Below are 22,432 nucleotides of genomic sequence, written 5' to 3' on the forward strand. Positions count from 1 at the left end.
CCTTTCCCTGTTACATATATACTTGGGTTGGGTCTTGAGAAGCTATCTTAGAAGTTCTCCACGTCATAGCGATAGTGTAAAACCAAGATAAGGAGTTGAAATGAGTTTTACTTGTGGTATCTAGCCACCGCATTGGGATGTGCAGCACAGCCATTCCTGCCCCAAATAATGCTCTTGAACACTCGGCAATCCGCCATATTTAGCCTATAGAATGAATATGCCAGCAGTAAACCTTTACCAGTGGTCCAGCAGTAGAGCAGTGCACTTCATCAACTCTGATCAGCAGGGGTGATAAGGATAGGTCATCAATAAGTAAAACTCTGACAACCCCTTTAAAGGGGATGTCATCTCAGACTTTCATGGTATAAAACTAGGATATGCCATCAGTCAGGTCCCACCTCTGGGATCTGCACCCATCTCTGGAACGGGCCCCTGAAAGTGAAGGACAGCACACCACGCGTGCTCGATGTGCTCCCCATTCATGGGAGCAGGCTAAGCTATTTTTGGAAGTCCCATAGAAATCAATGGAGAGTGCACTGTGCAAGCGCAGCCACTAGCAGGGCAGTGCCATAAGATGAATGAAGGTTGGCCGCGCATGCACAGTTGCTCTCCGCTCGCTTCGGGGGTTGTCTTGTAAAGATAGGTGCGGGTCCCATATTCTAGCATCAATGTCTAAGAAAAGACAACCCCTTTAAGGGCCAAGCCATTTGTGGCCTGAGACCACTCAAACGTTTTAGATTTTATTTTCTTGTCTTGCTTAGATCACCAACCATAGGATCTACCTGCCTTGTAGCAAACCTTTTAAAAAGTTTTTTTTCAGTGGTCGTCAGGTAATACTGTATTTCCCCCCTCCATCCACATGCCTTCCAGGGCCTCTACAGATTTAACCCCGAGCCTTCCTTTTGAATCGCTGCTGCTCTACCCCCAGGCATTCAGTGTTGAAGTGGTGGTCTTACAATAATGTATTCTTGTGTTAGTATTATTAGTAAGGAGATATTTAAAAAGAAAAATGAAACCGATGTATTGTCTGTAAATGTCACCTTCCATTCTGCTGGTCATCTTGTGTTGTGTGGTCTCGCAGGATCTGCCATGGAGAGTGCTGCCTTGGGGTCTCACCTGTGTTAGAGGTTGGGTCATCTTAGAGCGCTATGATAAACAGGTGTGGGTTCCACCTATGGGACCCACTTCATTCTCCAGAATGGGGCCCCCGGAAGTGAATGGAGGGCAGCTGTGCTGTTCATACGCGTTTGGCAGGCCCTATTCTGGAGATGGGACATTGATGGCAGACCCTAACAATATGCCATCAGTGTCTGAGATGAGCCATCCACTTTCAAGGGGCTGTCCATTACTTTTTATCTAATGCCCGCAGCCTGCCTCCTGAAACAGAAGATTCATACTTAACTGCTCCCCGGCGCTCCGGTCCCCGCAGTGTTGACATAAGGTGCTCCACTGCAGCCATTGACGGGGTTTAGCAGTGATGTGGCCACAATTGGCACATCACCATTGGCTGCAGCAGAGCATGTGGCTGTGCCCATACGGCGCCAGATGCCAACCCTGTACGAATCTTCTGTTTCAGGAGGCAGGGTGTGGGCATTCAATAAAAAGTCATTTCAGTTTCTTTTTGATTGGAGTGGTTTAATGGTAGACCATGTCCCCAGCCAAACTATATTTGTCACCACTGCAGCCAAGTTCTCATTTTTACAGTCAATTTTATGTTGGTTTACCAAGCAAGGCCGGACATGTTTGCTACAAAAAAAGAATGATGAATGTATCTGATAACTGCCCATGTTTTCTTAGGTCTGCTTGAAAGAAGAATTATGAGTAACCCCTTTCAGCACTTGGTGGAGCCACTCAACCCTGCGGAGCCCAAGAAGACCTTTTTCAGTCTCCATAAGTTGAACGATGCAAGATACGGTATGTGATACATTTTGTAGATAAGTGTGACGCTGAGGGTTAGAGCGGGTCAGTCGCAGGAGGACAACTTTAAAGGGTTGCATAACTATGAACGGCATGTATCGCCTCTCCACAGGATAAGTGGTATGATAGCAGGGAGTCAACCTTTCAAGTCATAGGAGAAGATACTTATTATGAACTACAAGTTTACCTCTCCGTTAATGTGTTGTTCGGATCTGTGAGCTATCATCCGCATTAGAATGAAGGGACGAGCAGGGGTCTTCCAACTTCTTCTGTGCCTTTTTAGGCTACTTTCACAGTAGCGTTTTGGCTTTCGGTTTGTGAGATCTGTTCAGCCTTTTGCTGTCCGCCTGACGAAGCGGAGCCAAACTGATCCGTTCTGACACACAATGTAAGTCAATGGGGACGGATCTGTTTTCTATGACACAATAGAAAACTGATCCGCCCCCATTGACTTTAAATGGTGTTCAAGACGGATCCGTCATGGCTATATAAGACATAATACAACCGGATCCGTTCATGACGGATGCATGGGGTTGTATTATTGTAACGGAAGCATTTTTGCAGATCCATGACTGATCCGCAAAAAAAACGCTAATGTGAAAGTAGCCTTAATCGTTTACCTTGGAGACTCCAGTTTACCAACCAGTATTCAAACTAATGGGACTGTAGAGCCATCCCTCAATGCCGTGTCAGAAGACTTTAGCTAACAGAAGCCTTCATAAACTGTTCTCCGGACTCCTTTTTAACCTTCTATTTTGTATCCACAAAAATTGGTTCCTTCACAAACCCCTTTTGTTTTGGTGGTGGAGACTTCTCAGATGTACACCATATATGACCTGTCAGAACATAATTTTCACTGAGTTTCCCCTTTTAGGTTTTCTAATTTCATACTCTACTCTACTCTACTATTTCTACTACTCCTTTTTTTGCAATGGCTGTTAAAGCTCTAATAACCTATTTCTTTTCAGCCCGTTTACCCTTCTCCATTCGAGTCCTTCTTGAGTCAGCCATCAGGAACTGTGATGAATTTCTGGTGAAAAGCAAAGATGTTGATAACATCTTGAACTGGAAAGTCACTCAGTATGAGAATGTGGAGGTCCCGTTCCGTCCAGCAAGGGTTATTCTGCAGGATTTCACGTAATTCCAGTACTTTATTACTATTCATGCTTTCTTTTATGTGTCAGTAAGTCAATGGTCACGTGTGGGAAAGGGGCCTGGCATTTTGGTTCATCAATGGTCATGGGGTTGAAAGGGTCTGGACAGCATACTACAGAGGTGGGTGGGAGGCTGGGGGGAAATGGAGATGGTGGGAAAAGAGGAGAATGTGAGACTAGTGACGCGCCATCACTTCTGGCAGGGGGAGGCAAAAGGATTAAACTTCCTGGATCATGTGACCACTCATCCTCCACATTAGAGCCTGTACTGTTCACATAGAGGGAGATTTATCAAGACTGGCGTTCCCATACCCTGCGCATCGGAGTGAGAAGCCCATCTTATACCAGTTGCTTGAATAAGTTATAGTAAAACCGGTGTGCTATGTTTCTGCCTCAAAATCGGCTCCAAAAAAACGCCTCAAAGCAGCCTCCCAATAATTTCTATGGGAAGTAGCACTTGCTTTTTTCCACGCATAAAAAAAAAAAAAAGCATGTCCTATCTTGTGGCAGAATCTGTGCTGATGAATGGGAAGCATAAAAAACAGCTCCATGTAAGTCCATGCGTTTTTTGTTAGTTTTTCTGCCCTTTTTTGGCACAGATCCTCTTCAAAAACCTCAGGCTGAAAATGCAGCTTTGTACTAGAGTGAACACCCATTGATTAAAGAAAAAAAAAAACACATTAAAAACCGCATGAGAAAACGTTTTTTTAATTTTGTGCTTAAAATCAGAACAGAATCCGCATGGTTTTTTATTTATTTATTTTTTGTGTTTTTCAACATCAGTCGTGCGAATCTAGCCCTTTAACTGTTCTGGGCACAACAGAATATTAATATCAGGCAAACACAGTTTTACATCTATAGCATACAAGCCTGTACAAACAGGCGCCACCTGAAGCTATGAGCAGGGAATACCACTCATTTTACACTGTATTGCAGAAAGCCCCACGTGGCCATACATATTCAAGAACTGTCAGCACAACGGTCATTCCGGTCATTCCGCCGACAGCTATCTTTCAATGGGGAGAGAAGAGAGAGCTGCTGCCAGACACTTCTGGGGGCTTATCTCTGGCCATGATCTGTCTGGAGAGTCAGGAGCTGCACACACACACATTAGACTGTCATCCAAACCTGATGTTCTCAGTAGGCTCGTCTGACAATGGGTTCAGCAGATGAAACTGTCTGACCTGTTACATGTGCACTTGGCAGCTGAAGGCATCTGTGTTGGTCCCATGTTCATATGTGGCCCCATTGCTGAGAAACATGACGTTTTAATACATGCAACAGGGGCATTGTCGTTACACCTAGAGGCTCTGCTCTCTCTGCAACTGCTGCGTCCTCTGCACAGTGATGGGGCCAGACAGTAAAAACGCCATCAGACTTGGCCGTGTCAAACAAAGTGCAGAGGACACGGCAGTTGCAGAGAGAAACTACTTTCCCCATCAGTCAGTTTATGTATTGTAGTTAATACATAGAGACCTAGTGATTCTTTGTCTGTGTCTTATATGTGCTTTTTGTTTTCAGCGGTGTCCCTGCCGTGGTGGATTTTGCAGCAATGCGGGATGCAGTAAAGCGATTGGGAGGAGATCCAGAAAAAATCAACCCAGTTTGCCCGGCAGACTTGGTGATTGATCATTCCATACAAGTTGATTTCAACAGGAGGTGAGACGGTTCCTGAGCAGTCTGTCTTTTGCATGTGAAATCTGTGCATGGGTTTAATGCATGCCTCACTCTAGGAGCTTGATACCTTTACACCCTCACTGATGGGTATCATTTATCGGGAGGTATCTATAGATGTCACCTTCTGCATGCCTAGCCAATGTGTTTAATTTCAGAAAAATAAATGTCCCCTTTATCTGCCCGTCTCCTCCTTCTTATGTCATGTGTTTTAGGGAAGACAGCTTACAAAAGAATCAGGAATTGGAATTCGAAAGGAACAGAGAACGATTTGAGTTTCTGAAAGTGAGTTTGTAACAAAGCATTGGAACGGTATTACTATTGGACTGTTGTACGGTCAGGTGTTGAATGTAATACTCTAGATTATTGTTGACATGGTTGTGCTCATTTTAATTCCAGTGGGGATCACAGGCCTTTCAGAACATGAGAATCATCCCGCCAGGTTCTGGCATCATTCATCAGGTCAACCTGGAGTATCTGGCCAGGGTAGTCTTTGACCAGGATGGCCTCTACTATCCTGATAGCCTTGTTGGGACAGATTCGCACACCACAATGATCGATGGGCTTGGAGTTCTTGGCTGGGGTAAGTTTAGTGTTGCTGTAAGTTAACACAACAAAGGTATGTAGGAACCACTTTCATGGTGCATCTGATAGATAAATAGTCCAGTAGTGAGGAAGCTAAGGCTATGAACTGCTGGGATATTCTGAAGATCATGGAGTCAGACACTGTTTAACCAAACAACCATTTTTTATTTTTTTTTTTTGTTTTTTTTTGTTTTTTGCGTGTGAGCTACCAGGTATACGCATAGGTTAAAATAGGCCAACTTGGTGTCTCCTGATAACAGTCAAGACTGTAATATAATTGATGGGGTGCAAACCCTATGACAGGACTGTCCACTTCTTTATTATTGTTGGCCTGTCCTCAGGATAGGCCTATAATATCTGATTGGTGGGGGTCCCCCACCAATCATCTGTTTAAGACTAGCTCTGTTGCCGGGACTACACTGCCCTGTGTTGAGGATGGAGCTGGTTAGTCCAGTTCTGCTCCCGTTGAAGTTGAGAGGAGCAGCACTGCAGTTACAAGCATGATGGACAGAGCCCTGGAGTTCCTGCACCAGAGCAACAACTGATCGGCCATCAGTAGGAAAGGAGCGGATGACCCCTTTAAAGAGCGAATCTAGATATTAGCCCTTTGTGAACTTTTTTTATTTTATTTTTTTGTAGGTCCATTTTGCAGGCTTATTTGTTTGCTGTGTCTTGGCATTTGTTAATCCCTGTTATGTATTTGTGGTTGTTTAATCAGGTGTCGGAGGTATTGAAGCTGAAGCAGTCATGCTTGGCCAGCCAATCAGTATGGTGCTACCTGAAGTCATTGGATATAAATTGTTGGGGAGCCCTCACCATTTAGTGACCTCTACAGACATTGTGCTTACAGTGACTAAGGTAGCCCTTTTGTTCTTATCTGGTTCATTTGCTCACAAAAATTCTTACTGGTGACTTCTCCGTTACCAGTGAATCTGCTTGTTTTTAGTCTTTTCTTACCTTCGAGCTGCATACTTACCAGTAAGGCCTCATGCACACAACCGTAATGTATTTTGCAGTCTGCAGATCTGCAAAATACAGATACCATCCGTGTTGCATCTGCGTTTTTTTACAGACCCATTGGCTTCAGTGGGTCCTTGGTCCCATCATCCATGTGCTTTCTGCATCTGTATGTCCGTTCCACAAAACGATAGAACATGTCCGCAAAATGCCGACTAAAGACTCATTGAAGTCGACGGGTCCGCAAAAAATACGGAGGTAATGGGTACATACGGTCATGTGCATAAGGCCTAAGAGGAATGTCCTGCATCCCTGAGCGATGCCAGTGTCTGAGCTTTCCACCTAATGACTTATAATACATAATAATACAGACATATATAGCAGGTCATGAATGTAGAGAGATGGCTCTATCCAGCCTTACACAACTGTGAAAGTAGAAAATTCATTGCACCCTTTCAATTATTCTTCATTTTTTTTAATGCAGCTTTATGCCCTTAAAATGCCCATAGTTGGAAACACTTCTTGTAGAAATAAAGCCATGTCATATGATTTTTTGTTTTTGTTTTTTTGCAGCACCTCCGTCAAGTTGGGGTCGTGGGTAAATTTGTAGAGTTTTTTGGCCCTGGTGTGGCACAACTCTCCATTGCTGATCGTGCCACTATTGCCAACATGTGTCCTGAGTATGGAGCCACTGCAGCATTCTTCCCCGTTGATCTAGTCAGCATTCAGTATCTACAGCAAACCGGTAAGAGCGACCCTTTACCGTGGTAAAAGAAAAGTGTAACGTGTGGTTTAGGAGCAGAGAAGCAATATATCCGGATTTTTGGCTGTGTGCCTTCCTTTGTGGGAAAAGCTGTGCCTCTACTAATCCTACAAATCAAATGTTTTACACCCTTTGGTTATTTGTCCCTGCTTACCATGTCTGGTATGCTGTGGTGTGAGGAAATGGCATTCTTACTGGTATTTGTTAGTGGAGTACAGTTTTTTTTTTTTTTTTTTCCTTATGCAGTTATTAATTGGGGATTAAATTAAAAATCTTGAAAGGAGTGGATAAGACTTTGTGAGCTTTGAATGCAAGATGTAAAGCCCATATATTGTTAAGCGCTTAAAGCAGGCCTGGACAAATCTCAGCCAAGTCTAGGAGTCGGCTTTAAAAGATAAGACCCAGACAGCCTGGTTGGGGAGCACTTGGTGCACGTTAAAAAAAGGTTACTTGTGGTCCCCCCTCCCCATAGTCAGAGTGAGTTCCCCTGATATTTAGAGCTCTAGTACTAAAAATGGTGTTCCATATTCCCCTAGTTCTCGCTGTAATCACAGCAGGCCCACCAGAGGATCCTCCAGTGGGCCCAAGCTCTGACAATAATGGACCCCTAGTCAAACAGGGTTCTTAAAGTCCTATATACACAGAGGGCGGGCCCTCAGAATCATTTCACCCAGCCCAGCGGACTGCAGTCTGCCGCTGATTCCCCATCGAGTCGTAGCAGCCTATCCACTAATGGTCACAGCAAGCCCACCTCACACTTTCAGCAGGCCACTCATTAGTCACAGCAGGACTACCCCCAGCACCACTGCATCTACAAAGACGAAAACTTCCATCCAACCAAACATTCCTCTAGGTATGCCCCTTTCTGAGCTAGATTATGTGCCATTCACGGCTTGTGGAGAATGGGCTTCTAAATGAGAGTGCTGTATATCCATGGCACAGGTCGTGAAGAGAATAAAGTGAAGTACATTCAGAAGTATTTGGAGGCCGCTGGGCTATTCAGGGACTTCAGTAACACTGAACAGGACCCTGACTTCACTCAGGTAATATTGGAAACGTTATTTCTAATGAATGAATAATCTAGGCAGGTGTCCTATATAGTATGGATGTCTTTAGCGATTTGTTCTGAATGATCACACAGGTGTTTGAGCTGGATCTGAATACGGTGGTACCTTGTTGTAGTGGACCCAAGAGGCCTCAGGATAAAGTAGTGGTGTCTGACATGAAAACGGACTTTGAGAGCTGCCTAGGAGCCAAGGTAAGAAATTACAGTTTATATAGCAGATTTGCTTGAGCTTTTTATATTGATGACTGATCCTAAGGATAGGCCACCAGTATCCGACCGGCAAAGGTCAGACTCCTGGTATCCCCACCAATCATCTGTTTGGATAAGTGCCGAATGGGGCTGACCTGTAATACCAAGCATAGCTGCTATCAGCTTGATGGTGCTGTACTTGGTAATTTGACTTTAAACAGCTGATGCCAGGCAGTGCCAGCTGTCGGAACCCCGCCAATCTGATAATAATGACGTATCCTGGGGATCGGTCATCGATATTAGAATCTCGGAAAACCCCTTTAATTTATTTTCGTTACATTAAAAATGGGAAAACCATTTTTAATACCATTTATTTACCGATTTAATTGCTTGATGTTACAGGCTGAAAACCTGAGGCTCGACTACTAGAAAACCTATTAACATGTCTGTTTGCTTGGCTTCATATCCTGTTAGGCTGGAGGCATTGTGTTTGGTAATTTGCCACACCAGGTCCCCATAGGAACACCGTTGGAGGAGGATATGTTGTTGGAATCATTCAGTAGTGCAGCCTCAGGCTTTGGACCTGAAACGTCATATATTTTTAGACCGTTTTGATGTACTGTAAAATGCCTTTTCTTATTTCTTGTATTCCACAGCAAGGGTTTAAAGGCTTCCATATTCCTCAGGGACACCATAATGATAAAGTGAAATTCTCCTATAATGATGCAGATTATGAGCTGGCTCATGGCTCGGTGGTCATAGCTGCTATTACCAGCTGCACCAACACTAGTAACCCTTCTGTCATGCTGGGCGCGGGTGAGCACCTCTCCTCCTTTTATGTTTATATCGCTTCTTTCTTTCTGGTTTTTGCTTAATTTGACCCGGACATGTCGGTATTTATCATCTTTCCTTGTTTAGCCACATTTTGGTAAGATGGCAGATTTCAGATTAGTTTTTCTGTCTGTTCTTTTTAGCTTTAAAAGTTTTGTTCCATTTGTTAGGTTTGTTGGCCAAAAATGCTGTGGAAGCTGGACTAACAGTGAAGCCTTATATCAAGACAAGCCTGTCTCCTGGCAGTGGGGTGGTGACGTATTATCTCAGGGACAGTGGCGTCATGCCGTACCTTTCCCAACTTGGGTATGTGTCCATAAAAAATCTTGTCTATTACAGCCTTCTACATATTAGGCACACTTTCCAAAAATGATTAAAGGAGTTTTCTATACTTGGCAAGTGATAGCATAGTTCAACCCCCACCACTGCTGCACTTCCACTCTCTCAGCCAGTCACTGTGCAGGCATCGCAACTCTGTCCATTGGGAAATCTATGCCACTTGATAGGAGTGGCTTCATCCAGAGAAAATGCCAAATGGACCATGGAACGGCCTGCAATTGGATCCCCACCAGTCAGCAAATGGTGCCTTGTTCTAGTGATGTCATTGCTTGCTAAAACTGGACTAAAAGTCCCTTTTGGCAGTTTCAGGACACCACCTTGATGGGACGTCCATGTCGTCTGTTTCTCTTTTCCTTCCCGCAATCATTGGTGCTGCAAAGTTGAAGCAAGAAGCATTAAGATACAGTAGACACATTTTCAAAAATGCCACCGATTTTGATGCCATAAAATTCTGTTGCCCGTACTTTCCAGCTAATAGTGGTCTCCCTTGTTAGAAAGGGCCTTTGTCTAAACTAGTGATTAGAGATCAGCGACTCCCCTGCATAACGGAAACAGGACGGATCCATTTTGCAGCCCATAGACTTCTATTATAGCGGAATGAATAACGGAATGCCTCTAAAAGCATTCAGTTACGCATTCCGTCATAGAATTGCGTTATGCTCCATGGTAACGGAATCCATAACGCAATTCACCTTTTACCACCAAACTAAGTGTGAACGAATTTCAAAATATTAAATTCGCTCATCTCTACTAGTGATCTTCAGCCTGTGGCTTTCCAGCTGCTGCAAAACTACATGGTGGGAGTTGTAATTTCACAGTTGCTTCAGATCCACAGGTTGTAGACCATTGGAATAAACCATCCTTGCCGAAAATATATTTATGTTGGGATGTTGGTAATATACAGTATCCAACTGTTGCTATACTTAGAGAGTGTCAGCTATCAGTTTTGATGGTGCTAAACTGCTGACAGCACTAGGTAGGGGCTGGGGAGAGCAATACAAACATGCTTTTTGTAGAGTTTTATTATCCAGAGTAGTGTAAATATGAACTTTTATTCTGCCAGGTTCTGCTCCTGCCAGTACTCAGAAGGTGGTGCTTTACTGTGCTGTGCTCTCTACTTCACTGCCCCTTCCCACTGCTCTGACTGACAGATGAAGCGTCCAGTCAGGAGACCACTAGATAGAGGAGCTGTGAAGCAACCCAGTATAGAGAGCACTTCACAGTGACGCACCACCTCATGGGCCTTTCCAGTAGCATAACCAGGCAGAATAAGGGTCCATTCACACGTCCGCAAAATGGGTTCACATCCGTTCCGCAATTTTACGGAACAGGTGCGAACCCATTTATTTTCAATGGGGCCGGAATGTGCTGTCTGCATCCGCATTTGCGGATCCGTACTTCCGTTCCACCAAAAAATAGAACATGTCCTATTCTTGTCTGCAATTGCGGCAAAGAAAAGGCATTTTCTATGAGAGTGCTGGTGACGTGTGTAACGCACATTGCCGGATCCGCAAAACACATTACGGACGTGTGAATGGACCCTAAAGGTGCATATTCACACTACTACATTGCATAGTCAAACTCCCTTTAATTTGCAATCTGGCACCAATACAATGGGCAACACTGGGGTGGTTCACCTGCCAGAAACAAACCTCTTTATTGTTTGCATTGCAAGTATGTATATTAAGTCCTTCTTTTTCTCAGCTTTGATGTTGTAGGATATGGTTGCATGACATGCATTGGAAACAGTGGACCTTTGCCTGAATCTGTTGTGGAAGCCATTACTCAGGTACAGCTTGGCATTAATTGGACACCTCACTGGTCAGGTCAAGGTTTTTATACCACTGTAATAATTTGACCTTTTGGAGAGTTGCACAAAGGCCAGTTTTGCGGGGGCTTCTTTTAGGCACATTTTTGCACCGGTATTATCCCAGTGTTCCAGCCTGATCACGGTCTCCTGATCACAGACTCCTCTGCTGCTGTGAGCTTCTGTCGGTACACCCGTGGCTGACTTGAACACTCTGCCATACTATCAGTGTAAAAAATGTGCCCATAATACACTCATTCAAAATGCAAAACTGGTCTACAAAATAAGCTTAATGCATGTGTAGTACCTCTAATTTCTGCAGGCAGTGACCTCAAGAACTTTCATCTGACCATCCTTCAGGACCAGACAGTGTGTCCTCTATGCTGTTTTGTCTTCAGTCCAATCTCTCTAAATTCCTCCAGATTAATTATCTATATTTTTAATTTAAAAAATATGGATTTTTTTAAAATTGTTATAGAACAAGGCAAATATTGTGTCCCGACCGCTGCTATTTCCCTTCTATTCTCTTGTATCTGCAGGGAGACCTAGTGGCTGTAGGTGTGTTATCTGGCAATAGAAATTTTGAAGGCCGTGTTCATCCAAATACACGTGCAAACTACTTGGCCTCACCACCTCTCGTCATTGCCTATGCCATAGCTGGAACCATCAGGATTGACTTTGAGACCGAGCCTCTGGGTAAGCTCTTCTACACTGGCATCTACTTGGAATCAGTATTAATGTGATAAGCGGCACTGATTAGTTTAGACCTTCGATTACTTAGAATTGATGATGACCGAGTTAAGTACTTCATATCCTGGGTGTTGTATTTCTGGGGAGTTTCATAAAATAATTGTGAATATAATGTCAAAAGCTGAATTGGTGTATTTTTTTTTACATCTGTTCCTGCCCGGTCTTTTTATAAGAAAATGTCTCTAGGCTGCCTTATAAATGTGGCATTAGTTTACACCTCAGTAAGCCATGGTGCCTTTTCCTACCAGTCAAGATATTTCTGCTGCAACAGCCTTCAAGCCAGTGGTGTACCTTCCACGGAGACTAAATGACTGCCACAGGGGCCTACGTGGAAGGGGGGCCTGGCACAGAACTGCTTCCTGTTCTATCTAAATGAATGTCCTGCAGCCCTACTCACAGGTTTTTACACCTGCTGTTGAGTTCTATTGTAGCTGTATAAATTCATATGTAGTGAGCTCCCCCTAGTGGTGCCTGCAGGCATCCATAGCTTTATTATTTACAATGGGATATAGAGTGAGATTAATCAGTGTATTTATGGCAGTTTTATAGCATAAATCTAACATTTGGGGAAAACTCCACATTTTTTCTTAAAGATAGCAGCAACCAGATGTTCAGTAGGGAATTGTTGTTATTTTTTTAGCTGCTATTCTTTTCCAAAATGCAGCATGTGCTAGGTGTGGCAAAAAAAAAAAAAACTCCAGAAAAAAACTGTGAAGAAAGCCTGAGACGGGTCAAACTTTGCCCATTAACAGACATTATTCAGGGGGGTGGGGGCATTTTACAATTTTTGAAGAGGCTTTATCGTATACACTTTTTAAATTTCATTTGACAACATTCTTCAGGTGGCAGATGCTTTACGAGACTCTTTCCTTGTCCGTTACTGTCCCTGTCTTACAATTTTCCTAGGTATCAATGCTGATGGCAAGCCAGTATTCTTAAGGGATATCTGGCCCACAAGAGATGAAATTCAGGCTGTGGAACGCAAATATGTCATCCCTGGAATGTTCAAAGAGGTGTATGAAAAGATCGAGGTATTGAGCCAGCTTTAATTGTATTGTACAGAACCCTGAGGAGGTGGCTGCAGTGATGCTAATGTTAAACTGGCCATACACATGTAATGGCTGTCGCCCGTCCCGCTCTTACACATGCACTTTTGGTTCATATGAACATGTATGTGCGTTCTATGGGGAGAGAGGGAAAAAAAACACTTATCCACTGGTAGAACATAAGGATCAGGCGAAAAATGTATGTAGCCCAAACTTTATCTTCAACACCATCATCAGTTTGAGAGGATCCTGCTGAGAAAGGTGGGTTTCCCTGACCATACACTGTGTATGGGGGGCTTTTAGGTTTTGTAGCTCAGCTCCATGCATTTTAAAACAAAGCACCTTCATGGCATATGAGATAGCAGTCAGACTATCAACCCTGAGAACAGCCCATTCCTTTATGTATGGAGGTAGGAGTGTGACACACAAAAACAGGCATGTCTTCCACAGAAATTGTGACTTGGCTCTTCCTTTCTTGTAATTGGTGGATGTCCCATTGATGGCACATTTATGGTATATTTAGCTGAACACCCTTTCTCTGACTTAAAGGGGCTGCTGTTTATATATATATATATATATATATATATATATATATATATATATTAGTTTTTTTTAGGGTTTAGAATGTATTATTTTTTTAATGTATAAAATAACACACTAGCTAATGATTTCAAAGGAAATATAGTATTGACAAAAAGCTTACCCCTCTGACAAATCTGGAATGGGTGCTCTAGTCTCAGTTGATTCACTCAATCGAACAAGAAGAAATTATTTATAATGTAATTTGAGACTGGCACTCCCACGTCAGAGTTAAATGTCAATCGTAGCAGTATTATCTGGATTATTCACAATATTTATTATATCACATGAAATAAAAACATATAATAAAACCAATCACAATAGAAGGCTTAATAGTTGCTGCAGCAAATATATACGGTGTTAAAATAAATAAGAATATATAAAAAGTCCAATAAAAAATATCCAAAAAAAGGGGAAAACAAAATTCCCTGGATAGGGAATAAAGGAACAGTTCTGAACAGATCCACCAAAGCTGTGATGCGGTATTCCCAATCTGTACACTCCTTATGTCTGTGTCATTCTATTTGACTGTATATTGGGCTGGTTCTCTTATAGATAGTAATAGCAGATGGTTCTCCAGTATTAAATGGGTATAAATATAAAGAAGAGAATCCAGTTTTTACTCACGGTAACTTTACTTCATCCGCGGTTAAATTGTTCGGCGTCTTACCTTGCTCGTGCGCTGCCTCGATTGTTGTGCTGAAATCTCGGGTCTGGTCATGTGACCTAGGCTTGTACTCGCAAGAAGTGGACTTATACTGACCGAGTTTAGGTGGCCGATCTTCCGAACTTTTCTTTCTGTTCTTCTGGAGCGCTCCAATTTTTGTATATATCGGAATATTGGCGCACGGGCTTCCAGTGAGGATGTCCTGTTGGGAATATACTAAGTAGAACCAAACGTGTTTCGAAAGAGATCCCCGAAACAAGTTTGGTTCTACTAATTATCCAGGGATTTTTGTTTTCCCCTTTTTTTGGATATTTTTTATTGGACTTTTTATATATTCTTATTTATTTTAACACCGTATATATTTGCTGCAGCAACTATTAAGCCTTCCATTGTGATTGGTTTTATTATATGTTTTTATTTCATGTGATCTAATAAATATTGTGAATAATCCATATATTACTGCTATGATTGACATTTAACTCTGATGTGGGAGTGCCAGTCTCAAATTACATTATAAATAGCTACTGATTTCCCCCCTTTTTCTCCGCACTCTTGTTCGGACAGTTCCCAATTCCCCACCAGTCTGTACTGTACTGGTTCCTCTTGACAGTAACTAACCCACTCTGGCACCGCTGCACACGGTGATTAGGTGTGCACACACATTTGCTGTGTAGAGATGAACTAGGACGTGCCTGTTGCACTTTAGGATCCATACTCTCATACAGAGCCATGAATGGGAGTACAAACTCCCCTGCAGCTGCACTGAGCTCTGTATAGGCTAAGCAGGGATGGCCAACCTGAGGCTCTCCAGCTCTTGCAAAACTACAACTCCCAGCATGCCCACACTGCCTACAGCTATCAACCTACAGCAGGGCATGGTGGGAGTTGTAGTTTTGCAACAGCTGGAGAGCCACAGGTTGTCCATCCCTGGGCTAGAGTATTGCTGCCCCTGCCTGTAGCTGCACTAGTCTTTTGCAGCCATTAGGTGGTTACTTTCTCTCCTTGGGGAGAGAGCGCCTTAGTCGGCCATACATGCTCCTCTGGAATTCTGGGAAGAAAGGGATGCAAATGAGCTCTTAACAGGCTCTGTCCCTATGCCACCAGCTGTAAGGCAGCTAGATTAACAGAGCAGAACGAGCCGGGATTGATTTACATTTTTCATATTCTCGAGTCATCTGAAAGTATTCTGTCTTGCAGAAAGTCAATGAGAGCTGGAATAACTTGAAGGCACCTACTGATCAGTTATATCCTTGGGATCCAAAATCAACATATATCAAATCTCCACCGTTCTTCGACAGCTTGGTATGTGTAAACTTTAGGACAGACACTGCTTATTATCATTGCATAATTATTATTTCATTTAAAGTGCAAACTTTGAGGATTTAAAGAGTGTGTAGAAACATGACCTGTTTAAATCATGTTTTTATGTTAAACATATTTTCTTAGAATATTTCCTAATTTTTTAATTGTGCCTGTCGCTAACTATATTTAGGAAAAATCGTAAAATTGTGCAGTTTTCACACTGACAACTACAGCTGAAATATGTTAAGATGTCCTGTTCCGTACAGGTAACTTTTCAGAAACCATCACATGCACATGCAGAATTACTATGACCTCCGTAGACATAACGCAGGATCCACCATTGATAATAGATGATATCACAGCTTATCTACACCCTCCTGACCTCTGCACAGGTCACAGAGCATGGCTAGAAAAATCTCCCATAGAAGTCATTTCCAGTCTGTTGTGTCAGTGGACTATGTGGCTCCTGTCAAAGAACAGGACGTCTTGACATATTTTAGGCAGATTTTTTATTTATTTTTTTAAGCTGCAAAATGGAGGTATGTGAGAGGAAAACCTAAATAAGGGGAAAAAATGCCAGACCTAGAGCATCCTGTGATTAAAAAAAAAAAATATATATATATATATATATATAATATACATTGACCCAAAAAATCCACCTCAAGGGTGAACAAACGCTGCTAGAATAAATGTTTGTCCTGAGTTTAATATTTCCATGCATAATCTGGAACGGCATAAAAACGTGTCAAAAAACACCTACAAATACCGTAATCACAAGAAACTGCAGAATGCAAAAAGAAACTATGTGCAACACCAGCCTAAAGTTGCTCCCCTAAAACCCATCAAGGATGTAATCTTCATTTACTACACAATCTATAACCAACGGAAGTCTGGCCAAGAAGGTTTATATGAAAAAACTGGGATCAGTCAACTGGATTTTACATATGGCTAATACGATATTGAGGGATTGCTTAAACCTAATTCCCCAATAGTCTAACACCGTAAAGTCGGAATACAGATAGAAGGAATTATTTTTGAAGTTAGAGGAGATCCAATATTCGCACAGGGAACAGTGGCGATGGTGATCAGATCGATCACGTACAAGAAATCTTACTAGATCTTTTTTGCTTAGGTGTATATCTTGACACAATGTGGTTGACACCCTGAACAGTCATTTCTTCTGAGTGGACCTAAATGTTAGAATAATCTTCTCTTCAATGCTTATGTTCAAAGATGTCAGGTTGAAATTGATTTGTAGAATTGCCTAATCAGAAAGGTAATGTATGTTTTTGCCACTTCCTCACTGACAGATAATATTGTTTTCACTAGACAATGGAACTTGTACCTTCCAAACCAATCACTGATGCTTATGTCCTCCTAAACCTTGGTGACTCTGTAACTACTGACCACATTTCTCCTGCCGGAAACATTGCAAGAAACAGCCCTGCAGCCCGATACCTAACTAACAAAGGGTAAGCAGGATAACCTTTAGCACGCAAAGTCTGAATGTTCTTTGTTTTATGTTAATCTATGTCTTTTTAGGCTGGAAACACGTTTGCTGTTTAAACAGATTGTTCGATAGGTGTGGGTCCCACTTCTTGGACCCGTTCCTATCTTGAGAAGGTAGTCCCATCTTATGCTGCCGGGAATGAAGAAGTGGCTTTCTCGATTCACTTCTGTGGGACCTCTGTAAATGACCAAGCAAGCACACCTATCGGACATTTATGGCATATGCCATAAATGTCCAGGTGGTAGAATCCCTTTAATGCAATTTTGTGAACCAAGAAGAATGGGAAATATAAAGGAAGAGCTTACACTCCTTCTGACTGTGGGTCTCAAAACAGCATCAAAAACAGAATTGTGTATTTTCAGCATAATAATTATTTTACAGTCTCCTGTAAGGACTGAAATGTAATAACTTTATAATCCATATAGGGGTGACTTACCCAGTTATATCACTGCTATGATCGTTAAATAGTTTGACAGGCTCAGATAGCCTTTATACATATACTTTATTAAAGGGGTTTTACCATCACATACAATGGTGGCATATCACTAGGATATTCTGCCATTGTCTGACAGGTGCGGGTCCCGGAGGGGGGAGATGAATGGAGGGCGCACTGCACATGTGCAGCCACCCTCCATTAATTTCTTTGGGGCCGCCGAAAATAGCGGAGCGCTGGCTAGGCTATTTTCGTCTGCCCCATAGAAATGAATGGAAGCGGGGGCTGCGCATGCGCGGTGCGCTCCCATTCACTTGTATGGGAGCAGTGGGGAGAAGCGCTTGGTGGTGGACGGACCCTGTGAAACCCGCTCCGTTCTCCTTGTAGGTGCAGGTCCCAGAGGTGGGACACGCACCTATTAGACAATGGGGGCATATCCTAGAGATATGCCCCCATTGTATGTAATGGGAATACTCCTTTAAGGATATGGATTAAATAGTGGGAACCCATGAGTGACTCTATCCTGGAAGACCAGGTACACATGGGTTTTATTTAGCATCTTATGCAAAGAGGTATCTACCAAGAAACAGAACTATCTTGCCAGCGCCACTTATTGAAAGTTGCCCCTTTCTTGGGAGATACCTCTTTGCATATTCATTTCCCATAGAGCATTGCCAATAAGTCTCCATATCATGGAGTACTTCCAGTAAGTCTATATACAGGAGTGGCCTTCATCTACCCTGCCTGAAGACTCATTGACTATTTACCTCTGTGATGACAGCTGATCTTAAATTGGAACAGGTGCCCAAATTGCACAAATCTTTCAATTTATAAATATAGTTCAGTAGTACACCGCCAGGTAAGCTAATTTTGATGGGGTCTGGTGATCCACCAAACATCTCATTAGGGTCACAAGGTTAAAATCCAACATATCTTATCCCATTGCTTCCTTTAGATAAACCGCATACATCGACCTACGTATCTTTTAACTCCCCTACTTTGAAATGCCTGTGAATAGAATATTTGTCAGTGACCTTTTCTCGTCTATGGCCACCTTTACAGCACTGACATAGTTTCTTGCTTTACACCATTTACAGTTGAACACTGTATCTGTCTTTTCCACAGCTTAACGCCAAGGGAGTTCAATTCCTATGGATCCCGCAGAGGTAATGATGCAGTAATGGCACGAGGAACCTTTGCCAACATTCGTTTGTTCAACAAGTTCATCAGCAAGCAGGCCCCATTAACCATCCACTTACCATCCAATGAAACAGTAAGTGGAGGCTCTTCACACTCTGTACACCTTGCCCTTTTGGTTCATGCAGAATCTCTAGCCTTGGTGTTATGTGAACGTTTCTTGATCATATTTGCATTTTTTTCTAGCTTGATATTTTTGATGCAGCTGAAAGGTACATAGAGGCTGGACAGAATCTAATCCTTCTTACTGGCAAGGAGTATGGATCTGGAAGCTCCAGAGACTGGGCAGCCAAAGGGCCCTTCTTACTGGTATGTCTGATCTAGGTAGTCTTGTTACCAGTGGATATTTGTGGCTTTCCTAATCTTGGGAACATTGGATTAATATGCTGTCATTAAACGTCGCCCGCCCTTTCTTATGCTCATTTCCTTCATTGCAATGAACCCTTCAGGCCAGACACACACCAGTGAGTTCAATGTGAGAAACTCGTAGCGTGTGTCAGTTCTGACCTCTGCTCCTCTGATAGGATCGCATAGCTTTATAACGATTTATAAGGCTGTGTCCCTGTGAGATCTGAAATCTATTGTATTACACTGACATAATGCTTTCAGCATAATTCAGGGTCACACATCATTTTAAATCAGTATAATGCTGTGTGATCCTGTCAGAAAAGCAGAGGTCAGAACAGGACCTCACACTGACACGCTGCGAGTTTCTCACATTGAACTCATTGGTGTGTGTCTGGTTTTACAGCCTGCCCTTTTAGCCTTGGCCACAGATCGTGTTTTATTCACTTTATAAAGCACTTTGCTCTTTCCTACAGGGAATTAAGGCTGTCCTGGCTGAAAGCTATGAACGTATCCATCGTAGTAACCTTGTAGGAATGGGAATTATACCTCTGCAGTATTTACCAGGAGAAAATGCAGAAGCATTGGGACTTGGCGGACAAGAGCTTTACACCATTCTCATTCCTGAAGATAAAGACCTCCGACCAGGCATGAATGTAGAGATCAAGGTAAAATCTGTGGATTAAAGCCATTTCTGCCTTTCCCCAGAGGCACTGATGTCTATTAAGTAGTGCTCACAATGAGACAAGTATAGACTTTGAATGTCTTAAAACAGGCATGTTCAACCTGCGGCCCTTCAGCTGTTGCAAAACTACAACTCCCAGCATCCCTGAACAGCCTACAGCAGGGCATGGTGGAAGTTGTAGTTTTACAACAGCTGGAGGGCCACAGGTTGAGCCCTGTCTTAAAAAATCTGTCAGTTGCTCCTTAGCAACAGACTATAAACGCATCATTTCTTTGTAATACATACTAAGAAGCAGTAGTTTGCGGAGTCCCCCTTGTGAATTTCTAAATGAAGTCATATCGTGTGAAGCCGGGGACCATTTGTTCCACCTTTCTGCATAATATGATAGCCCACTGCGCCAGGCATCAGATGACAATGCCTGATATCATGTGGTCACTGAGTGACCCCTGAATGTTACATCTAGCTATTGGTCTTGGCTCCCTCACCTCGGAGATATGACTTGGGATACCAATATGATTTCTACAAGCCATATGGCGGCATGAAGCTGGATTATAATAGTCAAATGCTTGGGTTAGGTTGAATTATTTTGAATAGAACATTATGATGTCTGTTAAGAAGCCATTGCGCTACCAGAGTATTTTCTTAACCTTCGGTGGCCTGCTAGTCCTTCTAGTACCCTTGCTGAGAGCTTCAAGTCATTATTGTCTCCCCGCTGCATGCAGTTGATAACTTGCCTGCCAGAATGATGGCTCGCTGAAGATTAACAAGACAGAGAAGTTTAGAAATCTATTTTAAAAAAAGTCTTTCTTTTTTTTGCAGCTGAATACAGGGAAGACTTTTGAAGCCATCATGAGATTTGACACAGATGTGGAACTTACCTATTACCGCAACGGAGGCATCTTGAACTACATGATCCGTAAAATGGCCAATTCTAGTTAGGAGCGAGATCTGGAATATGTACAATGACTGAGAAGGGGGCACATAAAACTGTTATCTGTGTCTTACATTAAAATGCAGAGCATATGATGAATGTCAGTATAAAGCAGGAGAAAGATATCCATATGATGCCATATTTCTGCAGGCTAGTGACTTGACAAAACTCAGGAATATGTTTTTTGTGACCTAATCCGGCCTAACTAGTTTCTACAGCTACTGAGACTGATGTTTTTAGTTGAAGGATGATCTTCATGATGTTCTGCTGTCCTCATAAATATTCAAACAGTTCCTGTCGCAGAGCTTCGCACATATGCCACCTTATGATGCTGGCACAAGCAATAAAGTGGTGGCGCTAAATCTGCTCAGATACTTACTATTTACCGGTTTCCCTGCATCACTGTAGTCAACAGATCTTCACAACATTTTCTACACTGACTTCTCAAACTGTCACTTAGCGCACAAACCAATTAAAGAAAATCTGACGTCGCCATGAAATGCAGTGCAATCTGCAGGCAACATGTAACAGCAGATTGATATATAATTTATGGGAAAAGAGTCATTGCAGCTTGTAATTTTATACATTTAAATCCTACACGATTGACAGCATTCTCTGTGTAAGGCTACATGCACACGAATGTATTTTGTTTCTGTGTCTGGTCCATTTTTTTTGTTTTTTGTGGATTGGATGAGGACCCATTCATTTCAATGGGTCTGCAAAAAAAATGGGGACAGCCCTGCAAAAAATATAGAGCATGTCCTATTTTTGTCCATTTTGCGGACAAGGATAGGCATTGTTACAATGAATCCACACAAAACGGATGCACAGATGTCAAACGTATTTTTTTGCGGACAGCAAAATACATGCGGTCGTGTGAATGTGGCTTGTGTGTATACATAGATGTCAGTCACCACCCCACGAACAATGAAATCAGAACTAGCAGATATAAATACATAAATTACAGGTTTTGCTGTTTTGTTTTTTACCCCAAAATTCCCCCATTGTCTGATAGAATCGGGTCTCACCTGTGGGACCCACACACCTACAAGGAAAACAGAGCGGGGAGAGCTGTGGCTGGAGTACCCCGGATTTCCCAGGGTCTGTCCAACACAAAGCGCTGCTCCCATAGAAGTGAATGGGAGCGCATTGCGCACGCTCGGCCCCTGCTCCCATTCATTTCTATGGGGCAGATTTTCAGTGGCCCCATAGAAATGAATGAATGGAGGGAGGGTGCGCCCTCCGTTCATTTCCCGCACCTATCAGACAATGGGGGTATATCCTAGTGATATGTCCCCATTGTCTGTGATGGGAATACCCCTTAATCTGCTCAGATTCCCCTGCTCTATAACACGCAGACTGCAATACATTCTATGGTGGCAGGTTCTCTTTAAAGGGCTTGCTGTCAAAATAAGAAGTAGACCTATTACAGTAGATATACTCTCACGACGGTGAAAAAAACCCCAGCAGTTAAAAAAAATCCACTTCAATTGTATGGGGGCTGTCTGTGAAAACATATCTTATTATTGACAGCTGTTATCTACAGTCCATTTTTTAACGGCCATGTGAATAATCCTATAGACTACCAATGTTCTTAAAACATTGTGTGACTGTAGCCTTAGGGCTGTTTCACACGAGCGGATGCCGTGCGTGTCATCCGCAGTGTGAATTTCAGCCAAGCCCCGTTCCGGACAGCAGAGACACG

At 42.7% G+C, this 22,432-nt stretch overlaps 1 protein-coding gene across 3 annotated transcripts in view; it reads left to right on the plus strand.

Moving 5' to 3' along the window:
- Positions 1-20,948, plus strand: part of ACO1 (aconitase 1) — a 40,752-nt gene extending 19,804 nt beyond the window's left edge. For 2 of the 3 annotated variants that reach the window (XM_040417250.1, XM_040417251.1), the window contains exons 2-21: positions 1,798-1,914; positions 2,886-3,054; positions 4,593-4,730; positions 4,961-5,030; positions 5,145-5,328; positions 6,049-6,188; positions 6,861-7,032; positions 7,993-8,093; positions 8,192-8,308; positions 8,962-9,121; positions 9,307-9,442; positions 11,180-11,264; positions 11,822-11,978; positions 12,939-13,063; positions 15,522-15,626; positions 16,956-17,098; positions 18,695-18,842; positions 18,953-19,075; positions 19,588-19,779; positions 20,616-20,948. In XM_040417250.1, the coding sequence (XP_040273184.1) occupies positions 1,818-1,914; positions 2,886-3,054; positions 4,593-4,730; positions 4,961-5,030; positions 5,145-5,328; positions 6,049-6,188; positions 6,861-7,032; positions 7,993-8,093; positions 8,192-8,308; positions 8,962-9,121; positions 9,307-9,442; positions 11,180-11,264; positions 11,822-11,978; positions 12,939-13,063; positions 15,522-15,626; positions 16,956-17,098; positions 18,695-18,842; positions 18,953-19,075; positions 19,588-19,779; positions 20,616-20,735 (2,682 nt within the window). In that variant the 5' untranslated portion in view covers positions 1,798-1,817 and the 3' untranslated portion in view covers positions 20,736-20,948. The remainder of the gene's footprint in view (positions 1-1,797; positions 1,915-2,885; positions 3,055-4,592; positions 4,731-4,960; positions 5,031-5,144; positions 5,329-6,048; positions 6,189-6,860; positions 7,033-7,992; positions 8,094-8,191; positions 8,309-8,961; positions 9,122-9,306; positions 9,443-11,179; positions 11,265-11,821; positions 11,979-12,938; positions 13,064-15,521; positions 15,627-16,955; positions 17,099-18,694; positions 18,843-18,952; positions 19,076-19,587; positions 19,780-20,615) is intronic. The other variant, XM_040417252.1, reaches the window with a different exon arrangement.
- Positions 20,949-22,432: the final 1,484 nt, after the last annotated feature.

This window comes from Bufo bufo, chromosome 2 (genome assembly GCF_905171765.1).
Source record: "Bufo bufo chromosome 2, aBufBuf1.1, whole genome shotgun sequence".
Classification (NCBI taxonomy): Eukaryota; Metazoa; Chordata; class Amphibia; order Anura; family Bufonidae; genus Bufo; species Bufo bufo.